The sequence below is a fragment of the Danio rerio genome, chromosome 6, assembly GCF_052040795.2.
Source record: "Danio rerio strain M-AB ecotype USA chromosome 6, GRCz13ab, whole genome shotgun sequence".
NCBI classification, from domain to species: Eukaryota; Metazoa; Chordata; class Actinopteri; order Cypriniformes; family Danionidae; genus Danio; species Danio rerio.
Window position 1 is genome coordinate 55,521,878 of NC_141026.1, and position 25,770 is coordinate 55,547,647.

Sequence of the window (25,770 nt, forward strand, 5' to 3'; positions counted from 1 at the left end):
TCTGTTTCTATGTATGTGTGTGTATCACATATATAATAAATATTTTTAATATACACATATATTGTGTCTAACCAAACTTTTATTTTATATGGGATTAACTGTGATTAATCTTTGCGCTAATAATAATCAGCATTAAAAATAAGATAAAGTAACAAAAACATTTGTTGTCATGACTTTTTATCATATTATTTTTTACAGTGTATTATCAATAATTAAATAAAAGAGATGCAAACACAGGGAACAAAAGATGACAATTGAATGCAGCAGTCTGTGGATGTGGTGGGTTTTGTCTGTGCGTGTGCGTGATTAAGTATTCAGAGTCTGTGCTTGAGAGGCTGATTATTGAGAGTGGACACACAGGCAGGGGTCAATACGGCTCACAGCGTTATTAGACACAAGAGCGTCTGAACAAAGAGCAGGACATCAGAGCCGCTGTCCTCCAAATGTTCAGAGCCCACAAAACACTTTCACTTCAAGCCAACAGCAAAACACACACTTTCAACGACAAGGATTTCAAGCATCCAAACTATAAAAGTGCAAAAAAGCTTTACATTCTGTTGCCTCCATACACAGTCAAGTTTGTTCTCTTGTAGTAGTGATTATCATACTTTAATGATTTATAGATGAAACTCTCTAGTATGTCTTTTGGTGTATCAAATTTCTGTCAGGTATAAGGTTAGTTTAATTTATAATTTAAAAAAAAAATGTTACTTTGACTTTGGATATTTTCACATTAAAGTTTTTTTAAGCTAGTCTTTGAGATTATTGGCCCTAGTATTTTCTCCATTATTAATAGGAGACTTGTTTCTCGAGTGGTGCCTTCACAATTGAAACATGCAGTAGTGCAGCCTCTTCTGAAAAAGTAAAATTTGGATAAATCTGTGCTGTCCAATTTTAGACTTATTTCAAAACTACCCTTTTGTGACCACGGGGAGTGACACAAACAACTGGGGCCTCATGTATCAACGCTGCGTACGCCAGGTTTCACGCTCAGATTCGCTCACGTTTGGATTTACTAACGATGAACTGAACGTGGGAATGTGAGCAGCTCCACGCCAGCTTTGTGGCTGGCATACGCACATTTTTTGTGCGAGCCTGTTTTATTTCCATTGGCGACTCCTAGAGGCAGTTGTGTTAAATTCCTCTCTACAAAGTGTCTGAGCCTTGCAATGGCAGCTGTATGAGACGGGTTCAGCAGGTATATAAGGTTTCCATACCATACAGTTGACCAGCCAAACATTAAAGCGCAATTTGCAGCGGTCGCCTGTTTTCCCAATGTAATCTGAGCTATCTACTGCACGAACATTGCTATAAAGACACTATCTGAAGATGAATTTGCATGCGTGAAACATTTCCATTCAATAAATGTGCAAATAAAATATGATGCACAGACTTATTAATGATTCCTACTTGTCTTTCTCGTGATAAATAGTTGGCAAAATCTGATATGTAGCGGGGAAAAAAGATAAAAGAGTTCATCAGACGCTGGATTCGAACCGAGTTCATGCTCGAACGTGTCAAAACATGTTGACAAGCGCTTTTCGAGGTGCGCCACTGAAACAGTTAAGAGTATTGCAACATTTTACACCTATAAACCACACTATTTCTTTTTAATTCACCCAGAGCGTTGTTCAGACCCAACTGTGTTAACTGCATCAGCTAAACTCTTCCACTCTATTTTTTTTCTTCTGTTGTTAATTCCGGAGGACAAATTTGCAATTAACAGTTTTTCTCCGGTCTACCTCCGAAAGCAGCACCTCCAATTCACATTCTGTTCAAAGTTTCTCTTATTGCTTGCTTTTGCCGTTGCTTTTTCGTTGGGTTTTGCCATTAGCATAGTCATTAGCATATTCATACGGGGGAGTTTTGCAAAATGTTTGATGATATCAACACATATAATATATGTGTGCATGACTTAAATGGTTTGTCTCAATTTTGTGACAAAGCATTATTCATTTTAAGATTACTTTATTCATATAAAACAAATTTATGAATTCAGTGACACCTAAAGTCAATAAAATCTCAAAATAGATAACCCAGAGTGGCCAATTTGTAACAAAATAATAGTTCAGAACGTGCTTATTTTTTAAACAGGTACTCTGTGTTTTTCTAATTATCTGTAGGATGAAAAACCCAAGCATGGCTGAAATTATTCACGGTTCAGCCTTCACTTATTGCGCTGTTACTGCTGTAAAGGTCACAGAACAATTTCAGTCTTGATGAATTCAGGAGCAACATTTTGTGGCTCATTTGAAGTGAAACCATCATTAATGTTGAGGTCGGGTGTAAGGTTCAAAACTCCATAGGCCAGAAGTGCTAAAAGCTGTTCTTGATAGAACCGTCTGGGTTATTTATTTATTATTTTTATTATTTTTGCTAATCTGTATATACACAGCAAAATCCTCTGAGTAAAATTTACTTAGTTCAGAGAGTAATTGGTTCCTCTTTAAATAATGGCAAACAGGTTGGTAAAAAGTAAAGCTGCTGTTTGTGGGGTTGCTTAATGATCTTCTGCTGAGATTTTGAGAGATTTAATGTTTTATATTTTCGCTGATTTCATCTAAGGCTGTGACTGAAGTCTGTTGTAGTTTTGTGTTTCTCTTCTGTGTTTCTGCTTATTAACATCAGGTGCTCATCATCAGCGCTCGATCATCACTTAAATAATGATTTCATTGTCTCATTTACTTGAGTAACTTTAACTCAATTTAGAGAGGAATCAAACACTATCTAAACTGAGTAAATTGCCCTGTACATTAAAGAATTGACATGGGTTCAGTATGAGACAAACTCTACTGGCAACATCTAAGGCAAAATGTCAAGGTACCAAAGAAATTAAATGAGTCATTTCGATAAGCTTTTTAAAACTGGCAAATCATTTATAATGAAAAGTAAATCAAGTAATGGACATCAGAGGGTTTAAACAGTAGAAAAACACAAAACAAAAATTCAGTACACTGGGTTAAGATTACGAAGAAAATATTTATTTGAGTTTATATATGTGAGTTTATAATAAATATTATAAATAAATATATTTATAATAAATATTATATATATAACTATATCATTATAAATCACTATATTTATAATATTTAAAATATTTATACAACAGTTCTGTCTGGTTGGTTCTCGAATCTGATTGACTGCCTCTTCACCCTTGTGGTGTATTACTCCACCCACATAGAGAGACAAGCAGAAGAGTAAACAACTCAGCATAGTTTGCAGCTGTAGGACAACATAATGTAATATACTTCTGAGTTTTTTTTTTAGGCGTTTAGGAGTTTTTACATTTTAAGAATGTAGTTGTTTAGATTGCAACTATGCAGTTTATTTACAAGGACAGTGCCAATTTAAAAATTATAATCATTTCAGAGATTCAGCGCATCGGTGGCCATCAGCCTGTCATTAAGCAAAGAAATTGACGGTTGACGCTCCGCTACAAGATGGCAACAGGGACCGCATAATAAGTCCTTAGAGGAGAAAAACGCAGCGTAAATTTCAAACTACAGCTAATCAAACAATTATAAAACTGGTTAGTAAAATTCTGTGTCGATCTCTCTCTTTTGTGTGTTGAAGTTCTGTATTTATACCATAAAAATCTGGTAGTATTTGCTTAGGCTTTTTCGGGGTTAAATATTGTGATATTCCAATTACAATAGAGGAATACTGGGAAATCTCTGTAGACTTACGGCATTTCATACTGTTCAGCCTTGTAACCTTAAAATGTAAGCAAAATCACCTGTTTTGTCATCATTTTAGACATTATGCTAGAGCAGGGGTGGCCATCCTTGTTCCTGGAGAGCCACCTTCCTGCAGATTTCAGTTGCAACCCATATTAAACACACCTGCCTGTAATTATCACGTAGTGTTCAGGTCCTAATTAATTGGTTCAGGTGTGTTTGATATGGGTAGCAACTGAAATCTGCAGGAAGGTGGCTCTCCAGGAACAGGGTTGGCCACCCCTTTGCTAGAGTGTTCAAATACTAGATCTAAAGTGACGTTGGTGAATGAGCAGTGGTTTCTGCGGTTCTGACAGTCAGCTACAGATCTGAATGAATGGTGGAAGAAAGTAGTTCCTCTTACAAAAGGATTTTTGAGACTCTCCATGTTTGATTTTCTTTTTACAATCAATTATGCCGTAGAACTGTTTTATAAATACAATACCACACTCGTAGCAGTCCTATGGCTTCAAGCTAACGCACGCCTCCCAGCAGTGCCAATATACAGGCATATCGCACTGCTACTTGTGTAATAAACATACAAATAAACCCAAACAAAAAAAATACTTCCTTTAATATGCAAATATTTATAATAAATATGATAAATTAATGCATTCATATTTATATAAAATGTAATAAATGTCATACAATCCATAAAAATCTATTTAATGAGACCTTCCCCTTCTCTAATCAATGTTTCAAACAAAAACTCCTCTGATAACATTGTTTTAACAGGCCTATACTTAAAACTGCCAACAACTGATAGATAAACCGCAAGGATTCTCTGTGATAAATGCCATCATGTCACACAAATGTTACATTCGATAAAGTGTAACTGGTGGTGTTGAACTTCAAAGCGTCCCTTTAAAAGGAGACGGCCCCAAAAACCACTGCAGATAAGAAAGTCAAATCCAGCCCAGTTAATGAATCGGCAATGATTTAAAAGTCTTTAGAAGCGTATCAAAGTCAAGAGAATCAGAGTGTAAAAACTACAACCCGAAAAGGAAAGAAGAAGATGTCTGAGGGTCAAACCAATCAGCACGGTAGAAAGAATCTAATCAAATCAATGCGACGAGTCGCTGTGAATCAAAGAGACTGGGAATTGGCTGTGATTCAGCGGCGGCCATATGAGACTTTGTTTGTGTCAGCCGAGTGTGAACGAGAGACAGCCGGTGGAGTGACAACTCACGCTAAGCCGTGTCAAACAAACATGTCTCTCATTGTTGCCGCCGGTCTGATCCCTTGACTTGGTCATGATTACAAAAACGCTGAATCCATTTGTCTGCGCGAGATGTGCCACAAAACAATAAGACGCAGACAATCCCACGCAATCCTTAACAAGCCAGTCAAAGAGCGATCTGCATATGTTTGGAGGAGGAGACGTTATTAGCGAGCGAATCTAGCATGCTTTCAGGCAGACACACGTAAGGCCTGCTGTGTATTTTCTTTTTCTTTTTTTTGTGAGGGTGTCAGGGGCGTTTCTCTGCCACTTTGTGATACGGGCGAGCGAAATGAAAGCCTGCGGTGGAGACGGAGTCCGCTGAGAAAAGCGTCTTGCTTGCTGTGCCAGACTCCGTCCCCTCACTGCCAGTCATTACAGCGCAGAACATGGCCGCGCGGAGGGCTAATCCTTAAGTGGGAGCGTTTTTTTGTTGGCTAGAGAAGTTGCAGACGTGGTTATCGCTGCGACGGCAGTTCCTCTTCGCTTAATTAATTAGCAGGAGGAGGACGGCGGGGGTCTCTGAAGTATTCAGCCACCGTTCGTTATTAACTAATCAGAGAGCTGGAGAGGGATGATTGTTAGAGGGTGAGAGAGTGAGTGTTTGCGCTGCAGGCTAGGAATTAACTTGTTAGGTCAGATAGGTCAACAGTACTTGAGCGCTGTTGACCAGGATTACACGCAAGCTCTTGGTGGTGTTATAAAACGGGAAAGTTGCTGCTTTAAATCTGATTTCAAGAGTTCACACTTAGATATTGTTTGACAACTGTTAGCAAGTTAGGCATGCTGTCTCGGGAGAGAACCCTGAGCTCGGACATAGTTGAGCCCAGGGCTCCCGCCTGGTCCATAGAGCATGTGAGGGAGTACGAGATCAGGTGGTTCTCGAGAGCTCCCCGTGGTAAAGGAGGAAAGGAGGAGAAGGGGTGGATGGGGGGTTTCTTCGGAAAACGATGTTAAGGAAGTAGTTCTAACTAGGCTACTTATAGTGAGTTTGGGTCAATCTGATTGGTTAGCCAATACGTGTAGATGAGTGGCCAGCTGCAGTCAATCAGATCACGTGCTCCTCTCGAAATTAGTTTGTGAAACTTCACTTGAACAATAGGAAACAAGCTGCGTCCCAAATCGCATACTTATGCATTATTCTATGCCATTTTGTAGTATAAATAGTGTAAGTAGTGTGTTCACACTGAAAAATAATCAAGTGCACTTTAATTACCCGGATGATGCACTCATTCAGCCGCTAAATTGAGTAAGTGTGTAATGATGGACACTTTACGCACTCAACGACCGCAGGTTTGCTTACGTAGTGGAAGGGGCGGAGCTATCGGACGCACATGTTGAATAACTTTATTTATTTTGGATGGTGAAAGCAAAATTCTCCTACGAGAGTGATTATAGCGCCTCCCGATGGAGAATGCGGCAATACTCACGGCAGGTATTATTTGATAATTCGGTCGTTTATTTTACTGATTTGGCAACCGTCAAACGTCATCAGGGAAACGGTTTGAATTTCCGCTTAGTAAAAAAACATTAGTGTGCCATTTGGGACGACACTACATACATATACTATCCTGTTGAGTGTGTAAGTGCATAAGTACATAGTGCATGAGTGCATAGTGTATAGTGTGCCATTTGGGACGCAGCTATACTTTGGCTCTTCCTGGTGGTTGCTAGGGTGATTCTATGAGTGTGATATATTATTTGATGTGGTTGTTAGGCTGTTGCTATGCTCTTATGTGTTCTGAACATTTTTTTAAATATACACTCACTGGCCACTTTATTAGGGACACCTGTTTACATGAGTTGCTTTTTTGAATGTTTTTTTTTCATGATCCCGATTGACATTTTATAGCGAATATAACTCGAACATAATTCAAACATAATTCGAATAACGTCACTGCGTCAGCGCGCTGTCCACATTTCCTCCGGAGTTTCATGTAATTTCGGGTGTTTCAGTTTTAATTTGTCGACTCTAACTGCAGTTTGGCCCCGTGACAAACGAGATATTGGATGCAACTATGAACTGCTGGAAGAGTGTTTTAATGGAAGTTCATACCGCATGCTGAATGGAGAAAAAAAAACCTCCGCATTTCACAATGCAGGTGTCTGTGGTCTGCACTGACTCGGTAGGTGCAAAAAGTGTCAAACAGCCACGTGTGTGTTTGTGTGTGTGTGTGTGTGTGTGGATCATTCTGTCGCAAAATGCGGCGAAAATTCCTACATTACAGTAATAGTTCGATTAAGGATTTTACATGTCTGCGCTACACTTCAGTAATGCGACTAAAATCGGCATAGTCCAAATTTCTTAATTCGATTTCTCTTTAGTTCAATTATGACCTTAATCTGATTAAATTAATCAAAAATCGCTGCTTACATGGTAGACTCTTAATTAAAGTATTGTCCTAATCGCATAAAAATCGAATTGTTGGTGTTCATGTAAACCAGGGGGGTGCAAACTCGGTCCTGGAGGACCACTGTCCTACAGATTTTAGCTCCATCTTGCTTCAACACATCTGCAGGTATGTTTCTAGAAAGCCTAGTAAAGCTGCAGTCACACTAGAGTTTGTGTGTGCGAAATTCTGTCGTACGGAGCAGCGAAAAGGGGCAGGATTAAAAAAGATTATTAGATATTAAAAAAGTGTCAGATTGCTCCATGTTTTAAATTTCTGTCCAGAGAAGTCATGTTTTGACCCTTGATTGGTCTCACACAGACAAGTGATTTAGCACGTAAGAGTTCACCAAGCTGAATCTTTGCACCACAGCAAACTTGACGCAATGACCCTGCGTTTCCGGTCTGATGCATTCACGTGCGTATGAATGGAAGTCTATGAGGAGAAAAGGCCAGTGTGACTGCAGCTTCAGAGCTTGATTAGCTAGACCAGGTGTGTCATATTGGGGTTTAAAAACTAAACTTTGCAGGACACTGGCCATCCAGAACCGAGTTTGGGCACCCCTGATGTAAACATATAGTCATTGATAAAGTGCTACTACATGATTGCCAAGTAAGGCTGTTTTTTTTAACATGTTGCTATTACAGATGTCACCACTACAATACGTTCCCTCTTACACTGTGCTTGCTGTTGTTGCATCGGTAGTAGGTGCACCTGCAGCTTTTGACCACTGGGTGGATTAACACAATACCAGATAAGACAGTTCTGTATGTGTACCTTACTTGAGGTGATGTATTCAACTAAAATATAATTTTTTATGGTTGTTTTGGTTTTCTTAATATGGTGATAAGTATAGCCATAGGCTGCAAAAATTGAGCAAATATAAGAATTAAGTTATTTAGCCTTTACAGTGCCCTGTGAGGGGGTGAAAAGAATGTTTTGATTTGTTTGACTATCGTGGCGATGTTATTACCTCAAATCTTAAATGTGCGCACACTGCAAGATATGAAAACAGCGGCACAGCACACACTACAAAATAATATTAAGATTATCGTGCCCGATGGAGCACATCACCTGATTGCAGAATATGGTGTTGCTACACTCTCAGAAATAAAGGTACACGATCTGTCACTGGGATGGTACCTTTTCAAAAGGTACAAATTTGTACCTAAAAGGTCCATATTAATACCACAAGGGTACATACTACAACCTAAAAATTTTAAGAAGAACACTCTTGTACTTTTTAGGTACTAATATGTACCCTTGAGGTATTAATATTGACCTTTTAGGTACAAATTTGTACTGTTTAAAGCAGGGGTCTCAAACTCGCGGCCCGCGGGCCATTTGCGGCCCTCAGTGCAATATTTTGTGGCCCGCGCCGACCGCTGTACACTGACAGAATCAGCGGAGCGGGGAGAGAGAGCGCTCCCCGCTCCGCTGACTCTATCCGTACACAGCGCGCTTGTCACTCAATGCGCGTTGTCGCGCGCGTTCTGATCAGCTGTGTTGTCGCGCGCGTACTCAAGAGCGGTGTTATCGCGCGCCTACTGAAGGGCGGGACCGAGGGTGTGTCGCGTCGCGGAGGCACTTTTGATCATTTTGGAAGGGCACTTTCTATGCAAGACTAAAAAGGGCATGTGCTCTGCACAGGTTGAGCCCTATGTGTGCACGTGCCTGCCCTGCATCTTATATATATTGATATTATAGGTAGATACAGACTGGTACAGACTGATTTGACTGGAGTGGGGTGGGGGTGTTTTATTTATACATATATACGCCTTTTTTTAGGTGAGGGAATGGAAGTTTTGAGTGAGTTCCCCCACTTTTTTCCCTAGGACTTCAATAAGTCAAAGTATAGGTCTAGACTTAATAATGATCATCTTCAAGCCATACTAAGGGTCTCAACTGCTTCCGCTCTAAAGCCAAATGTGGTTCAGATTTGTGAGAAGAAGCGCTGTCAAGTCTCTGGCAGCAAGAAGTAGGCAAAAGATGCCATGTTCAGATGAACTGTTCATAATCTTCACTCAATGTTCTATTTATGTTCAGGACACTTCATGTTCAGAAGAAATAATTAAAACTGTTAATAATGACATTTGAGGACTTTTTTTTGTGAAATCCCTTATGCGGCCCAGCCTCACCCAGACTTTGCCTCCTGCGGCCCCCAGGTAAATTGAGTTTGAGACCCCTGCTTTAAAGGTACCACCCCAGTGACAGATCGCGTACCTTCATTTCTGAGAGTGTATGTGCTTGCCAAAGTCTTTACATTTTTAGAATGTTGATATGTAGTTGTTAGGGTGTTGTTATGCGTTTGTCAGTTCGTTTGAAACATTTTTTTAATGCTGCCGTATAGTTGCTAGGGTGTATTTGCTAAGGTGTTCTAAAAATAAAAATAAAATAAAAATAAATAAATAAACTGTTCCTTACCAAAAATACAGTGCATTAGTGCACAACGGTAATTCAGATGTCACAGTAAATTCACATGCACATGCTCTCTTCTCACTCTCTTACCCTTGTTAAAGCAGGCGATCCACTGCAGAGGAGTGACGTCATAGTTATGCTGACCCACAGAGAAGGTGAAAACTCTCACCTGTGGATGCAGGAGGCTTTATTAGATCACATAATTGTATTAGAAACATCTTATAACAATGACTACACTGCAAAAACGATGTTCTTATCAAGAGTTTCTAGCCTAGTTCTAGTCAAAATATTCTTAAATCAAGAAACATTTTCAGAAAAAGTCAAAATTAGGTGTTTTTTCTTAATATAAAAGTCAATAACACGGTAAAAGGGTAATCGAAAGACTCTTGTTTTTGTTTTGTAACAAGATTTTCTTTCTTACCCCATTGGCAGATTATATTGTTTTAAGGAAAAATACTTAATCTTGACGTATTACTTCTGAAAACAAGACAATATTTTTAAAATGTCCAGAAAACGTTTCTTGTTTTAAGAATATTTAGATATTTGTATCAGAAACAAGACCCAAACAAGCAAAAGCGTTTTTGCAATGTACAGACAAATACATAAAGAACATGACTAATATTTTAAATATGGTTTACTTGTGTTTGGGATAAAATTTTATGGAATTACTGAAAATACAAAGTTTATGGTATGGTACGGTATGGTATGGTATGGTGGTATAGGCTGCACGATTAATGAAAAAAAGATCACGATCTCGATTTGATCCTACACACGATCTTAATTCAGCTTTTCTACAATTCAGCCAATTATATTTTTAAGGTCAGGAGAGAAACACGGGAGTTGCACAAGTCTTCACACAACATTGACACCTTCAAATGGCGTTAAAAGTGTCACATACTGTATTTATAAGGTATATTTCACCCAAAAATGTCAATTCTGTCTTTATGTAGTGATGTATTCGCAGCCGCAATATCACACGTGAGCTTACCGCAAGCTTACTGTCACGCATGACGCCTACTTTAAACAGAACCTGCATAGGCTTTAAATAACAGGTAATGAAGTTGTAAATAACTTTCAGTTTGTTGCACAGAGCGATTGTTTGAGGGCCGTGCGGGAGGTTTAATTTGCATACCTGTGTTATTTCTCACCCTGAAGTAAAAGTGAAACCTGTGCGCACATCATTTAAATGATCATATGGCATTTTAGAGTTGTGATTACGACAAGCATTTGATATGTTTTTTCTTTCATAGCGAACACAAAGTGTTGTGCATGAAAATAAATGCTTACTGTGTCAGTATAACAACCCTAGCCTAGATATAATGTTGAATATACACTCTAAAAAATAACTCAAGCGATCTGTTACCACCACAGAGTTTAATACATTGTTGTAACTTAAAAATTCTATATTGCTGATTATATTAAAACTTTTACATTGGCAGAGTAATTTTATTAAGTTTACACAACAGGAAAATATTGATAATTACATCAACTTAAAAAAGTGGGTAATTTAAAGATAAATATATCTGTCAATTAGTTTAAAACAATATTTAACTTATAACAACCTAAAAAATTGTGTTGATAACTCAATTTTTCCACACCAATGGAGTTCTGGATTTCAAAGCTCCTCCCCCACTGAACGATCAAGAGGCATGTCCGGACAAGATTTAAGCAGACTGTTTGGCACAAAGGATATTTTAAGGTGAGATATCTGGGTTTTATTTCATTTTCAAATCAATATTCTCCATTCCACTAGTGTTGGCTACTCCTGGTAAATTATATTTGATGTTGGCAGTTTTTTTTGACTAGAAAATAGTAGATAAGAATGTAAAAACACATACGGTAAGCCAGAAAGGCAATTTAGTATATATGTCAAAATAACAAAGTTTATATAGTAGAGGCTTTTTTTTCATATATAGTATTGCTTTATCCTGCATGTTTTATGTTAGTTACACTAGCAGAAATATATATTCTCGAGCTTGCTCACAGTTGTGTGATTGTATTTTTATTCCTCCTGCTCTTATGGAAAATATTAGATTTATCTACCGATTGCTAAGACTTTCATACAAAGTTCATTCAACTGTATTACAACTTTCTAGGCTGATCTGTATTTTAGATATAAGTAGGCTTGTATATAAAATAGGTTGGGGGTGCAAAATGTGTAAATTTAAAACATCAACACAAATAGTTTTGCTAAAACATTACAGACTACACCATGGTCATTGTGGGCAACCATTTCCATGCCTCTGTCAAGATTGTGTTCTTTCTGAACATGGGGCAGCCTTAGATCACATTTATCAAGACATCAAACTTAGAAAACCTCCAAATCTGCAGAAGGTTTTGATTTTACTTGTCCTTGTTGCAATGCCATGACAATTTTCATAGAAATAGAATTTTTGGAACATTTGGGTCGACATTTGAAAAAACATGAAACTGTCATCTGTGTATTTCAGAACTGCAATTTCAGCACTAACATTTATGGTACATTTGCTTCCCACAGAAGCTGAAAACATACTCCTCACTCATTACATGACTTCAAGGCAGACATAATAAAAAGGTATGTATGTTCATTCAATGCAGATCAACACAGTGATGTGGAAGGTCAAAGTGGGGAGCTGTCTGATGAAGGTCAAGATGAGAATAATGATGTAACAGACCTGCCAAACTGCATTGAAAAAAAAAATGGGCTTTGTTGTTTCTAAAACTGGAGAGCACTTTTAATGTATCTTACAGGTGTATAGATCTCAATCAGCATCTGGACCCATTATCAAATGTATTTTACAGTCCTGCTTGGGTTGTAAAACTCATCACACAGTCCACAAATCTGTCTACTGTGAACCTTTTGCATGAAGTGACAAAAAGAAACAATTTTCAAGTTGTTGCAGATAAAATGGGCAAGACATTCTCCCTTCGAAGAAAGGAAATCATTTACAATGCCCCTGAAATAAGGGATATCTTGGAGCGCTGGCCTGCATTATCAGATGCAACACAGGTAAGTTTAGTTTTATTTTTAGTCTAGTTTCACAATTTTGCGAGAAAATCATCTTGAAGTTATTTATGCTAAAAACTTCTTACAACAATGACATATTACATGTTATTTGTTGTGTTACACAATGTATACAATTATTCCATTATTTAATTATTCCATTCTTATTTTCTACAGATAAATGAAGAATTCAAGAGGGTAACCACTGTAGGTCTTGAATCCACATTTATGGCCAAACTTGACAAATGCACTGCAAAACTAATGGACCCGGCCTCATCAAGGGGAGGAGCTAAAGGGGAAAGAATGCTTCCTGAGGTATTGTAAATAATTTGTACACACTAGAATAGTTTAGATTTGTGTTAAATTGTCACAAATTGTAAAGTTGCCATCAGTTGTTTGTTCAGATAAAACTAAATTCATTTACTGTAGGTACTTTATCTTGATATATATTTTTCTAATTAAACAGAACAATGCAGTTGAAGTATGGAGAGAAGTAGCCATCTATTGTCTTGTTGTCTATCTTGGAGAGAAAGAAGAGGATCTTTTCAAGGAGTTTGTTGTGAGTATTACAATGTTTTGAAATTAAAATTAAATCTTCCATTGACAGTGGAAACATACAAGACAAAATATATGCTCAATGACTGCTCTCTTTTAGTTTAATGTGTACTGTAGGTATATTTCATTGTCTACACAGACTGGGTTTACCTAGCTCTGTGTTATAATAACAATGTACTATTTAGTTCAATAAACAGATGTTGACAATAATGATGAGAAAGATTTGTAAAATGGGTATGACTGTTGCGTTTCACTTTTCCATTTAAATTACAATGTGAAATGAATTATTCTTATGATTGAGTAGCTGGGTGCATGACCATGTAAGGGGTAAAATAAAACAAAGTTTCCAGAGATTAACTGAAATCAAATGTAAGTAAAATAAAAAACTGAAGTAATTATAAATTTAATTATCTCTATCATGCTAATCTATTTTTTTATCTTTCTTTACAAGAATACACAACAATTTGAGGCAGACCTTGAAAAGCAGGTGACAATTGCCATCATTGGTGATCAGTCAACTATGGAATTAAACCACAAGACGGGAACCATCAGAATCCTGATTGGAATGGATATCTCAAGGTGTTGTGCTCTGCTAATGGGCATAATATTTGCCCTGAATCTGAGCTACCCCAAGGAGCTTAAATATACTTAAGTGTTTCAGAAGCTGTTTCTCAAACTTGATGGACTGAAGCCCAGTGCAAAAGTAATGCGTCTCAAGAACAGCATTATCTAAAGCCTCTACTTATTTTAAAGTACATTTTGCTCTTTATGTTGCAACTATATTGTTTTGTATTTTGAAGCCCACATACTGATCTTTATTTTTCATACTGTTTATATGAATGGTGGCATTTATATATGTTTGTTTATAATAATACAAATGTTACATGTTTTACATTAAGGTTAACTAATAACAAGTAGTTTGTAAAATGTACAATATATAAGTTAATAGTTAGCTTTAAGTGTATTAATGCCTATAACTCTTGTTTTGTTGGAATTCATTGTGATGGCATAGCTACAGTATGCATGCATGCACATTTTTGAAGGCAATGCTGACGGGTCAGTTTGTTTATAATTTGTGGGACAGTACACATTTGTGTTTTGTAAACTTTGATAAGTGCAATATTTAAAATAAAACACTGAAAACTGTGGTTCTAAATAAATAAATAGTTTCTGAAATTAAAGTTGCTGTTGTTTAAAAACTTATTTCTTCCAAGCACCTAAATTAACAATAAAGTGAAAGCAAACAAAAAAATTAATTTCAGCTACTTAATTTTTTTAAGGTTCTAAACTTGAAAACTAGCATGTATAATTATGGTAATTAGGTACATAACACTGGATATATTTTAAATGTTAATAAAAAAAGCTAGTTGGAACAACTTAATTTTTTAAGTACTCAACTTAAAAATGGAGGTTATGCTATGTAAAAATAACTTTGATTGAAGACGTAAAGGTAATTTGGCTAACATAATAAAGTTTGTTGTCTGAACTTCATTTTGTTAGATGTTGTCGTAACTTATATTGATAAATATTGATGCAAACTGTTGCGTTGATTTTTTTTGTTTGGTCTAAACAATATTTTTTAGAGTGTATTGCAAGGAGTCTGACAATGACAAAATTCTAATTTTACCAGTGAAAGCAAATGGTCTAATAATATCGTCATTGACAGATGACAAGCACATGTCTTAAACATAATGGGCTCTATTTTGACGATCCATGCGCAGAGCGCAAAACGCAGGGCGCAAACGGTTTCAGGGCGTGTCAGAACGCATTTTTGCTAATTTACGGACGGGAATAATTTTCTTAATGAGTTATAGGTGTGTTTTGAGAATAAACCAATTAGAGTCTCATCTCCCATTCCCTTTAAGACCCAGCTGCGTCCAGCCAAGAGCGCATTCGCTATTTACAGGACGCAAAGTAAGTCTAAGTGGAAAAAATGAGCATTTCACAAGCAAACAGTTAACAGTTGACAGTTTTTTAACAGAAACATCATTTAACAGAGCATCTACTGCGTGAGAATGAGAGAAAATGGATCTACTTTCACATTCGCTCTTGGATAGGAAAACCTTTACGCACAGACTATTAGTCTATAAATAATTAATTTTTTTTGTTAAGCGAAAAGATTTGTTTCAAAACTATTTCTAAATTCAGTTCTAATTTCTAGCAAACGAATAAATGAACAATAATATCCAAGTGTGGTCAAAATACTGAGTTATTTCCAAATACACCTGCCATGCCCCATATGGTCTAAAACCTGACAGGTTGGCAAATCTAAGCTTGTTTTTAATAAAACAAATATAAATATGTATATAATAAATAATACTGCTAATAATAATAACATTATATAAAAGCAAATTGTTATGAATGAACTGAAAAAGCCTCCCGAGATGAAGAAGACATAAAAGCAGTGATTTTTCATATTTATGTAGGCTAGAAAATATGTTTTGTAATATTTTAATCCTTTATATTTATATTCTATATCTATTCTTATTATATCCTATATATATCCTTAATATTTAATTTTTTTCATATGTAAAGATATTTGCCTATTGCTCTCTTGTGCGTATTAAGCAGTGCGTAAGCGAGGCACAACTCTGCGCTGGAGTTTAGACCGGGTTAGATTTGGTCTAATGAAAAATCTATTATAGTTTCTCAAAATAGCAACGCGCCAGTGGTCCGCCTCAGAACGCCTTCCTTTTTAGACCAGAACACCTATGGACGCACAAATGAGCGCTAATGCATTTGCTATTTAAACAGCGTATCGCAACGCCTCAAAACGACTCTTGCGCCAAGCTGAAACTACCAAAAGACTATTGCGCCGCGCCTTGCGCCACACTGCGCCGGGTGTGTGATAGGGCCCAATAAATCAGCTTTTTAATTATGAATAGCTATATTCTGATGTCATCATTTTACTGTGAATTAACAAACAGGACATTAAAACACATTAAAACACATTAAAAGTTTTTAATTTTTAAACATATTAAAAGTCTGTTCACGTCCACCATAATGACTGTACAAAATGTAGCATTTTAAGCAACAGTAGACCTACACATAGGCCTGCTATTATTATTGTTGCTTTACCATATGTTTGAGAATTAACAATAATAATAGGCTAATCATATTAACCTTATTTTACATTTACAGAATTGTGAGAAAATCGGCATCTTGATTTTAAGCAAAAAAACAAAAAAAAAAAAAAAAACATGAATTACATTTTTTGATAGAATCATGCAGCCCTAGTGTATGGTTTCATTTGACCATGTAAAATCTTGCTCTTGTTTGTGATTTAGTTGCATCACATGCTATTTTCAATTTCAGAGAGCACAGAAATCTGCTTGTCACTGAAAAGTTTTGCTCTGAATCATATCGACTCACTGTTCTGTTGGGCCAGTTGTACTTCTCAAAGATGTCCTGAGCTCGATCCTCGCCGCCGTCTGTGAACATCATGATCATCTTATTGCAGTTTGCTCGAGGGGCGCTGGTGTCCTGTGAGAAGTACAAACAGGATGAGCATACATTTATTCTGAGGGTGTCAAACTGCTTCTGAGAACTTTGGAAACCCCTTGTGCTATTACTCTATAACCTTGCAATGCATAGTGAAATAATAACAACACACATCATATATGTTTCATAAGTGTTTGCACTGACATACAGCTGAAGTCAGAATTATCGGCCCCCCTGATTTATTAACTGCCATGTAAATTTTGTTCCCCAAAATCTGTTCAGGCAAGTTTGTTTATATAGCACACTTTATACACAATGGTAATTCAAGGTGCTTCACATTAACAGGAAGCAAGGAAACAAGACATTTTTTAAAGATTTAACAAAAAAAAAAAAAAATGATTAAAACGTGTTAAAACAGGTTATTAAAAGCATGAAAAAAAAAGAAAGACATAATAGTGTGATCTGTGGGATGTAGCACAGTGCTCATTCAGTAAAGGCACAGCTAAACAAATGTGTTTTCAGTCTTGATTTGAATGTGCCTAATGTTGGAGCACATCTGATAATTTCTGGAGCTTTCCATCTGAAGCTGGGGTAGTGTTACAGTAGTAGCTCAAGGCGGATTCAGTCTGCTTTGACTGAACTCTTGGAATTTCTAGTTTATATGATCCTAAAGATCAGAGTGATCTGTTAGGTTTGTATTCAGTGAGCATATCTGTAATGTATTGAGGTCCTAGGCCATTTAGTGATTTATAGACAAGCAGTAATACTTTAAAATCTATTCCGAATGTAACTGGCAGCCAGTGTAAAGACCTGAGGACAGGTGTGATGTGCTCAGATTTAGTGGTTCTAGTAAGAACCTTGGCAGCAGCGTTCTGAATGAGCTACAACTGTCTGACTGTCTTTTTGGGAAGGCCAACAAGGAGTCCATTACAGTAATCTATCCTAATGGTGATAAAAGCATGAACAAGTTTCTCTAAGTCTTTACTGGAAACAAAACATGTGATTCTTGCAATGTTTTTGAGGTGATAGTATGCTGATATAGTTACTCCTTTGACATGACTACTAAAATTCATATCTGACTCCAGAGTCAGAGCCTTTTTTTTGTTTTTGTTGTTGTTTGACCCTGAGAAGCTCATCTCTGTTCCCAAACACACTGAAGTCATGCGAAGTCTGAAGTGTGACAATGGTGTTTATGGAGAGTAGATTTAGTTATTTATAATAATTGATTTGTTCTATCTTTGCCATGATGACAGCACATAAACGTTTAACAAATTTTTTTTCAAGACACTAGTATTCAGCTTAAAGTGACATTTAAAGAATTAACTAGGTTAATTAGGCAAGTTTGGGTGATAAGGCAAATGATTGTATAACAGTGACTTGTTCTGTAGACAATAAAACAATAAAGCTTAAAGGGGCTAATAATATTGACCTTAAAATAGCTTTAAAAAAATTTAAAACTGCTTTTATTCTAGCCAAAATAAAACAAATAAGACTTTCTCATAAAGAAAAAATATTATCAGACATACTGTAAAAAAATCCTTCCTCTGTTAAACATCATTTGGGAAATACTGGGATCAATATATCATATGCAGGGCTCGAAATTGCGACCATTTTGGTCGCATATGCGCCCGAAAATTAATCGATGCGACCTCATAATATATTTGGGCGCATTAGTGCGACCTGTTTTGATTTTTTTTTTAAAACGTGCTGAATCGCTCTTCCCTGCCGCTATATTGGTTCATATTAGCTGTCAATCACTCAAGGCTTTTCACTGTTAGATGACAGGGAGGGAGCTTTTATGTCCAGGGGAAATGCAAACGGCTAAAGAGTGAAAACTTAAAGCACGCAGGTTTGCAAAGTGCAAACCCCACCTAAAGTTGAGGCGCAGATGAGAGCGATCATGACACGTGGTGAATATTGAGCCGCCAGCTGAGATCAATCGAGTACGCGCTTCTTGGAGAAGGTGCCCGAATCTCCATGCGTTGCATTCACTGCGCGTTTAGCGCAAATGTCCGCTAAAAGTCAAATCTAATACTGTATCATCGCCAAAGAAGCTCGCCTTTACTAAGTTTACACTGAAACTGCGTCTCATAACAAACAGCGGTATTGCGCCGATGCTCAACCTGCTCATAAATGGGGTCGGCTGACTCGCCTGCTTTTCCACAAACACAGAAAAATGAAAATCAGCTCAGACGGAACCTTTAAATTGACACAAACTGAAACCGAAACTTTTAAAGAGTTATAGAAGTGAGACTTTACTTCCTTTCTTTTGCCTATTCTTTCTTGAGGTGTATATTATTTTTTTTATTTAGTTACTGATGACTGTTTTGCAGCTTTCAGCCTTGAATTTAATATTTTATTATAATCTTTTGTTTGTTTTGCAGCAGAAATATTATTTATTAAACTGACATGCATATATATATGCTGTTTAGCAGTACAAAATACATATTTCTTACTGCAATGCTTCATTTTTGTTTGATGCAAACTATACATTTATTTTTCATACAGTAACAGACTTTTTATAGCAGATAACTTGCATTCAAGCACATTCAAGGCAGCATAATAATGACAAATGTAATTCATTGTTACTATTATTGTCATTTTCATCATCATTAATATTCTAGAATTATAATACATACACATTTTGGAATTATTGCACACAAATATCAATGTCATCTCAGCATTAGTTAGATGTCCTAATTGATGTTGTTTTAAAATACAATAAGTCCCTTAAAATACTATTTGCAGCGGTGCTCAATCATTTTTGGTGGGTGCTCCTAAATTTTTTCTGGTGCTCCTAAATTTTTGAAGTTGGGAGCACCGGTGCTACCAAATAAAAAAGTTAATTTCGAGCCCTGATATGTCATTGGGATCAAATATCATTTAGGAAAATTCACAGGAGGGCAAATAATTTTGACTTCAACTGTACGTCCATGCTTGAATCAATCCAGCACAAAAACGACCTTGGCTATGAAAGTGTCCCGTTTGGCAGAGTAGCGCACATGTGTCCAAGCATTAAGCGTGTGCGCGCATGCACGTCTGTTCCTCTAATCATATGTCTGCTTTTGTGCCAGCTGCCGCCGATTGTCCTATCTCTGATGAGTTAGCCGAAAGTCCCCTCGCTCTATCCCGTCCAATCACAGCTGTCATTGACATTCGGCCTACGGCGCATCACTCTGACAAGATTCTAATAAAGATAAATAATACTGCCGCAATTACAAATTTACAGCGCGCTCTTCTCCGCCTATCAGGAGTCAGCGAGAAATTAAAATGCCTCTGCGGTTGTGCTTCAGAGAAAGACAGCAGAGGTGGAGACAGAGAACGTCAGAGAGACTCTGTTTGCTTGAGGAGAATACAGATTCGTCTGCTTGCGTTTCATCAATCACGCCATCACCATCCGTTAAACAGCCTTTGCTTTGCACAAAAAAAATGAGCCGTCGACAAATAGTGTTTTCTTCCTCGCACCATTGTATGCACCATTAACAAATTTAGAATTCAGAAATAAGCTCAGATTATATTAAAACGACAATATACAGTGGAAGTCGGAATTATTAGCCCTCCTTTTTCCCCAATTTCTGTTTGACGATTGTTTTCAACACATTTCTAAACATAATAGTTTTAATAACTCATCTCTAATAAGTGATTTATTTTATCTTTGCCATGATGACAGTAAATAATATTTTACTAGATATTTTTTCAACCCAGGCTCATTCTGGCAGAAGTGGGTGTGGTTAAGCAAATGGAGGTGGAGTCAACACTACAGCCTCCTCAGATTGGTTATAACTAGGCACAAACTGAATCTCCGAGCAGATTTTCACAGATTTTTACCCCATCCTTGAGTCTATTCATTGTGTAAATGTGTGTAAATTTAGATTTATTCAGTTTTTAAATTAATTTCAGTAATATTATTGACAAATATTAATGTTCATCTGATTTAGTAACAATACAGTTTGTAAAGTAATATTACCTGTTTTTAGTAGAGATATTATATGAGAGACTTGCTTTGTTTACCAACTAAGTGGATCTAATTGGATTTGCATTGTAAACGTTAAATAAAACTTTAAAAAGTATTATTTTTAATTTCTTATATTAAGTTTTTAGTTATGACCCCCAAAATCATTCACAAAATTCTGCGCAGAAAGAGCAAAAAATGTCTGCCGATACTGTCTGGCCCTAGTTAAATCACTGTGTCCTAACAGCACGTCTGTCTGCACCAAATGTGACGTGACAAGACAGAAACATTTAAATACCAGCCAATGCACTGCCAGTGAAATGGTAAAAGCTTTTAATCTAACTAATACATATTAAAGATTATTAATAGGCTACTAATTGACTGACGTTGTTGGTTTGCACTGAATCACAGTTCTGACTTTCATGCTCAAACTATCTGCTCACACTAGTTATCAGACTACTAAACATTTAATAATCACAATTTATATATTTGTTTACATTGTATTGGGGAGTTTCATGCAAAAAATTGTATGCACTAATATGATTTGCCTTACAGATCTACTTGACGATAAGGATGGGTATGATTATTGTTATATTATATTATTGTTATATTATATTTTATGCTACGGAATTTCTTTCTGTGTACATCAGTATATTTTAATGACAATAAAGTTCGTCAAAGTCAAGGTAACAGTAATTTTATTTTCAACATCTGAGGTGAACTATCTGCTTCTGCTTTCAGTAGTAATATTTTTAATAAATGTCACTTAAAATGATATTTAAACTCACATTGGGAGCATTTAACACAGAATAAAGCACATAATCAATACCTGAGGTAATTATTGTCAGTAGTTTATGCTGTTGTTTTGCTGCAACAGCGGAAAAAGAAACTATTTCTAAAACAGGAAATTTGCACATTGTTGTCGCAGATCGTTAGGAATAAACTTGTTTTCAATAAATATCATTTGCAACGACACAACCTGTAAAAATAGTGCAAATAAACGTGTAAATTACCTATTTTCTCCAACAATCAAAAAAAAACACGACACTTACATTGTATTTTTTAATGTGCAAATGTGTGTTAAAATGTCAGACAATGTGCTTCTTGACCCTTTAAGGATCTGTTTATCAACTAATGATCCTCATGTGTGCTTGTTTTTATAGATTTTTCAGAAAAACGTGGTCTAAAAGATGACATTCTCTCTGTTAAATCTAAGACACTTTGACAAAGCAACATCTGAGCAACACAATTTTCCGCTGAGTTGGTAAGAGGATGTTTTGGCATTAAATTTGACATCAAATTTAACTAAGCCAAATCCAGCTAAACCTAGCAAAAAAGAAAGGAAAAAAAAGACTCCTTTTGGGCTCACCCACAGATCTTTTTAAAATTTAATTATTTAAAGGACTGGAGGCCACAATCCAATAAGTTAATAGTTTTAATCTGCAATAGTTTTAACACAAAAAATGATTCAAAAGAAGAATTAAATACGTGCATATTGCTATAGAAGACTTCTACAGTATTTCAAATACAGTTGAAGTATATTGATTTTTTCAGCAAATTTCTAAACTTAATAGTTTTAATAACTCATCTCTAATAACTGATTTATTTGATCTTTGCCATGATGACAGTAAATAATATTTGACTGGATATTTTTCAAGACACTTCTAATCAGCTTAAAGTGACATTAATATCTTAACTGGGTTAATTAGGTTAACTAGGCAGGTTAGAGTAATTAGGCAAGTTATTGTATAACGATGGTTTGTTCTGCAGACAATCAAAAAAAAAAAAAAAATACAGCTTAAATGGGCTAATAATTCTGACCTTAAAATGGTTTTTAAAAATTCAAAACTGCTTTTTTACTAGCTGAAATAAAAAAAATAAGACTTCCCCAGAAGAAAAAAATATTATCAGACACACTGTGAAAATTTCCTCGCTCTGTTAAACATCATTTGGAAAATATTTTAAAAATAAAAATAAAATAAAACACAGGAGGGCTAATAATTGTGACTTCAATTGTATATGCTGATCTTTTAACATTTAAACATTTATGTACACCAAAAGTCTTTTCGACATGATAATACTGAATGTGGCAAGGCAGTGGCGCAGTAGGTAGTGCTGTCGCCTCACAACAAGAAGGTCACTGGGTCACTGGTTCAAACCTCGGCTTAGTTGGGGTTTCTGTGTGGAGTTTGCATGTTCTCCCTGCCTTCGCGTGGGTTTCCTCCGGGTACTCCGGTTTCCCCCACAGTCCAAAGACATGCGGTACAGGTGAATTGGGAAGGCTAAATTGTCTGGAGTGTGAATGTGTGTGTGGATGTTTCCCAGAGATGGGTTGCGGCTGGAAGGGCATCCGCTGCTTAAAAAAACTTGATACTTGCTAGATAAGTTGGCGGTTCATTACGCTGTGGCAACCCCGGATTAATAAAGGGACTAAGCCGACAAGAAAATGAATGAATGAATAATACTGAATGTTTCTTGAGCAGCACATCTTTATATAATAATAATGATTTCTAAAGCATCACGTGACACTACCCAGCAGGCACAGGACGTCAACATGACGTCAGATTGATGTTGTACCCCAACATCATGGGACATTGCATTTTGTTTGGAAATAAAAATCGGGTTAGATTTTTTTAGAAAATCGGTCAGAACTCAACATCAGGCCAACGTCAATGTCCAACATCAGATGCTTACTTTCCAACGCAACCCAAAACAAGAAAATATCAATGATGATGTTACAGCTTGACGTTTTGTGGATGTTACTAATATGACGTCTATCAGATGTTGGATTTTGATGGCCAAACCTGTCAAATAAATGTCAGTATTTGACGTCAATATGATGTTGGTTTAAGATGTTGGCTTGACGTTGGATTTTGGTCACGTCATTTGAACGTCAGAATAACTTTGTCCTTAGACACTGGCAACTTAAATCTAACCTAATATTAATGTCTTATGACTTTGTGAGTCTGCTGGGTAAAATCTGGGACAAATGATGCTTATAATTAAGCTTTGCATAATAGGAATAGAGGCGACACAGTGGCGCAGTAGGTAGTGCTGTCGCCTCACAACAAGAAGGTCGCTAGTTCGAGTCTCGGCTGGGTCAGTTGGCATTTCTGTGTGGAGTTTGCATGTTCTCCCTGCGTTCATGTGGGTTTCCTCCAGGTGCTCCGGTTTCCCCCACAGTCCAAACACATGTGGTACAGGTGAATTGGCTAGGCTAAATTGTCCGTAGTGTATAAGTGTAAATAAGTGTGTGTGTGGATGTTTCCCTGAGATGGCTACATAAAAAATATGCTGGATAAGTTGGCGGTTCATTCCACTGTGGCAACCCCAGATTAATAAAGGGACTAAGCCGAAATGAAAATGAATGAATCATAGGAATAAATTGCATTGTAAATTACATTCAAGCAGTTGTTAAAAAAACAATAATATTTCAAAGGTGTACAGTACTTTTGATCAAATAAAAACAGCACTGAAGAGTGAAAGCAGAGAGCTAATAATGTGGACCTTGAAATAGTAAAAAAAAAAAAAAAAAAAAAAAAACTGCCAAAATAAAACAAATAATTTATCCAGAGGAAAAAAAGTTATAGGAAATACTGTGAAAAAAATCCTTGCTCTGTTAAACATCATTTGGGAAATATTTGTAGAAGAAAAAAATGTCTTACGTTTAACAGCTGGTCGAAGGCGAACTGAAAGCCGGTCTTGTAGTCTGTGGTTCCCTTGGCCTGCATGTTCATCACCGCCTCTTTGAAGATCTTCTTGTTTTTAATGTTAGCCTGGACCAGCGTGGTGAAGCACGGCACCACAGCGTACGCTTTCTCATTGAACTGCAAGACAGACAAAGACACACAGCAGCTGCTTTAGCCAGTCCATTAAAAGCTTCATTATTCATCTCCATTAGATCTCACTGCATCATCATTTCTGCTGTTAACACCCGCTAATGGAGTCACTTACACCTGATTGATTTCCCTCGCAATTCATCATTCGCTTCCACTGAAGATGAATCAACTCGGATGAAACTTCAAATCTATTTCGCAACGCTAATCAACACTGGATGCTTTAATAGAGCTCAGATCTGAATGTTTTTACTTGGAAAATTTGTTATATGTGAGGACAGGGTTGATATGCGCTAGTTTTGGGTACTAGGAGAAACTACACAGTAAAAACAAATGGCTTTACGATACACTAACTGACAAAAGTTTTGTCGTCTATCCAAGTTTTAGGAACAGCAAATAATAACTTGACTTCTAGTTGATCATTTGGTATCAGAAGTGGCTCATATGAAAGGCAAAGGCCTCTAGATTACGCCTATTTTACCAAAATAAAATATGATCATGCCTTGATTTTTAATTACTTAATTAGGAAAGTAAGGTCTGACTTTGCTTAGACAAAAGTCTTGTCACCTAACAGAAATATTGTACAGTATAGAATATAAAGTCATGCTGCAGTGGAAAGAGAATGAATATTGTGTCTGACTCCCATGAGCTTGGAGGACTGCATCCACACATCTCTGCACTGACTCAAATCACTTATTAATAAAATCATCTGGAATGGCAAAGAAAGTGTTCTTGCAGGACCCCCAGAGTTCATCAAGACTTTGGATTCATCTTCAATGCCTCCTCCTTCATCTAACCTCAGACATGCTCAATAATGTTAATGTCTGGGGACTGGGCTGGCCAATCATGTAGCACCTTGACCTTCTTTGCTTTCAGGAGCTTTGATGTGGAGGCTGAAGTATGAGAAGGAGCACTATCCTGCTGAAGAATTTGCCCTCTTCTGTGGTTTGTAATGTAATGGGGAGCACAAATGTCTTGATATCTCAGGCTGTTGATGTTGCCATCCACTCTGCAGATCTCTCACGCGCCCCCATACTGAATGTAACCCCAAACCAAGACTTTTCCATCAGCAAACTTGACTGATTTTTGTGAGAATCTTGGCTCCATGCTGGTTCCAGTGGGTCTTCTGCAGTATTTGTGATGATTGGGATGCAGCTCAACAGATGATTTAGCAGACAAATCTACCTTCTGCCACTTTTCCAAATGATCAACTAGAAGTCAAGTTATTATTTGTTGCTCTTACAACTGGGATCAACAACA

General features: G+C 36.8%; 2 protein-coding genes across 6 annotated transcripts in view; one reads left to right on the forward strand and one right to left on the reverse strand.

Moving 5' to 3' along the window:
* The window catches only part of cacna2d2a (calcium voltage-gated channel auxiliary subunit alpha2delta 2a), a 453,173-nt gene that overhangs the window by 64,893 nt on the left and 362,510 nt on the right, over positions 1–25,770 (reverse strand). For all 5 annotated transcript variants that reach the window (XR_015492768.1, XR_015492769.1, XM_087255552.1 and 2 more), the window contains 3 exon segments: positions 24,340–24,501; positions 16,654–16,764; positions 9,834–9,912 (listed from right to left, as the gene is read on the reverse strand). Coding sequence is in view for 3 of the 5 variants with exons in the window: in XM_087255552.1 (XP_087111678.1) it covers positions 9,834–9,912; positions 16,654–16,764; positions 24,340–24,501 (352 nt within the window). In the remaining 2 variants the exon portion in view is untranslated.
* On the forward strand, positions 11,414–14,462 carry LOC147843687 (uncharacterized). Its single transcript, XM_087258269.1, has 6 exons — positions 11,414–11,442; positions 12,241–12,297; positions 12,617–12,732; positions 12,904–13,041; positions 13,193–13,285; positions 13,733–14,462. Exons 3-6 carry the CDS (start codon positions 12,631–12,633, stop codon positions 13,931–13,933), a joined length of 534 nt encoding a protein of 177 aa, XP_087114395.1. The 5' UTR covers positions 11,414–11,442; positions 12,241–12,297; positions 12,617–12,630; the 3' UTR covers positions 13,934–14,462.

Coding starts and splice junctions, on each gene's coding strand:
- LOC147843687 (XM_087258269.1), top strand. CDS start 12,631: ATGGGCAAGACATTCTCCCTTCGAAGAAAGGAAATCATTTACAATGCC. Junction 13,042..13,192: donor GGGAAAGAATGCTTCCTGAG/GTATTGTAAATA, acceptor CTAATTAAACAG/AACAATGCAGTTGAAGTATG. Junction 13,286..13,732: donor ATCTTTTCAAGGAGTTTGTT/GTGAGTATTACA, acceptor TTTCTTTACAAG/AATACACAACAATTTGAGGC.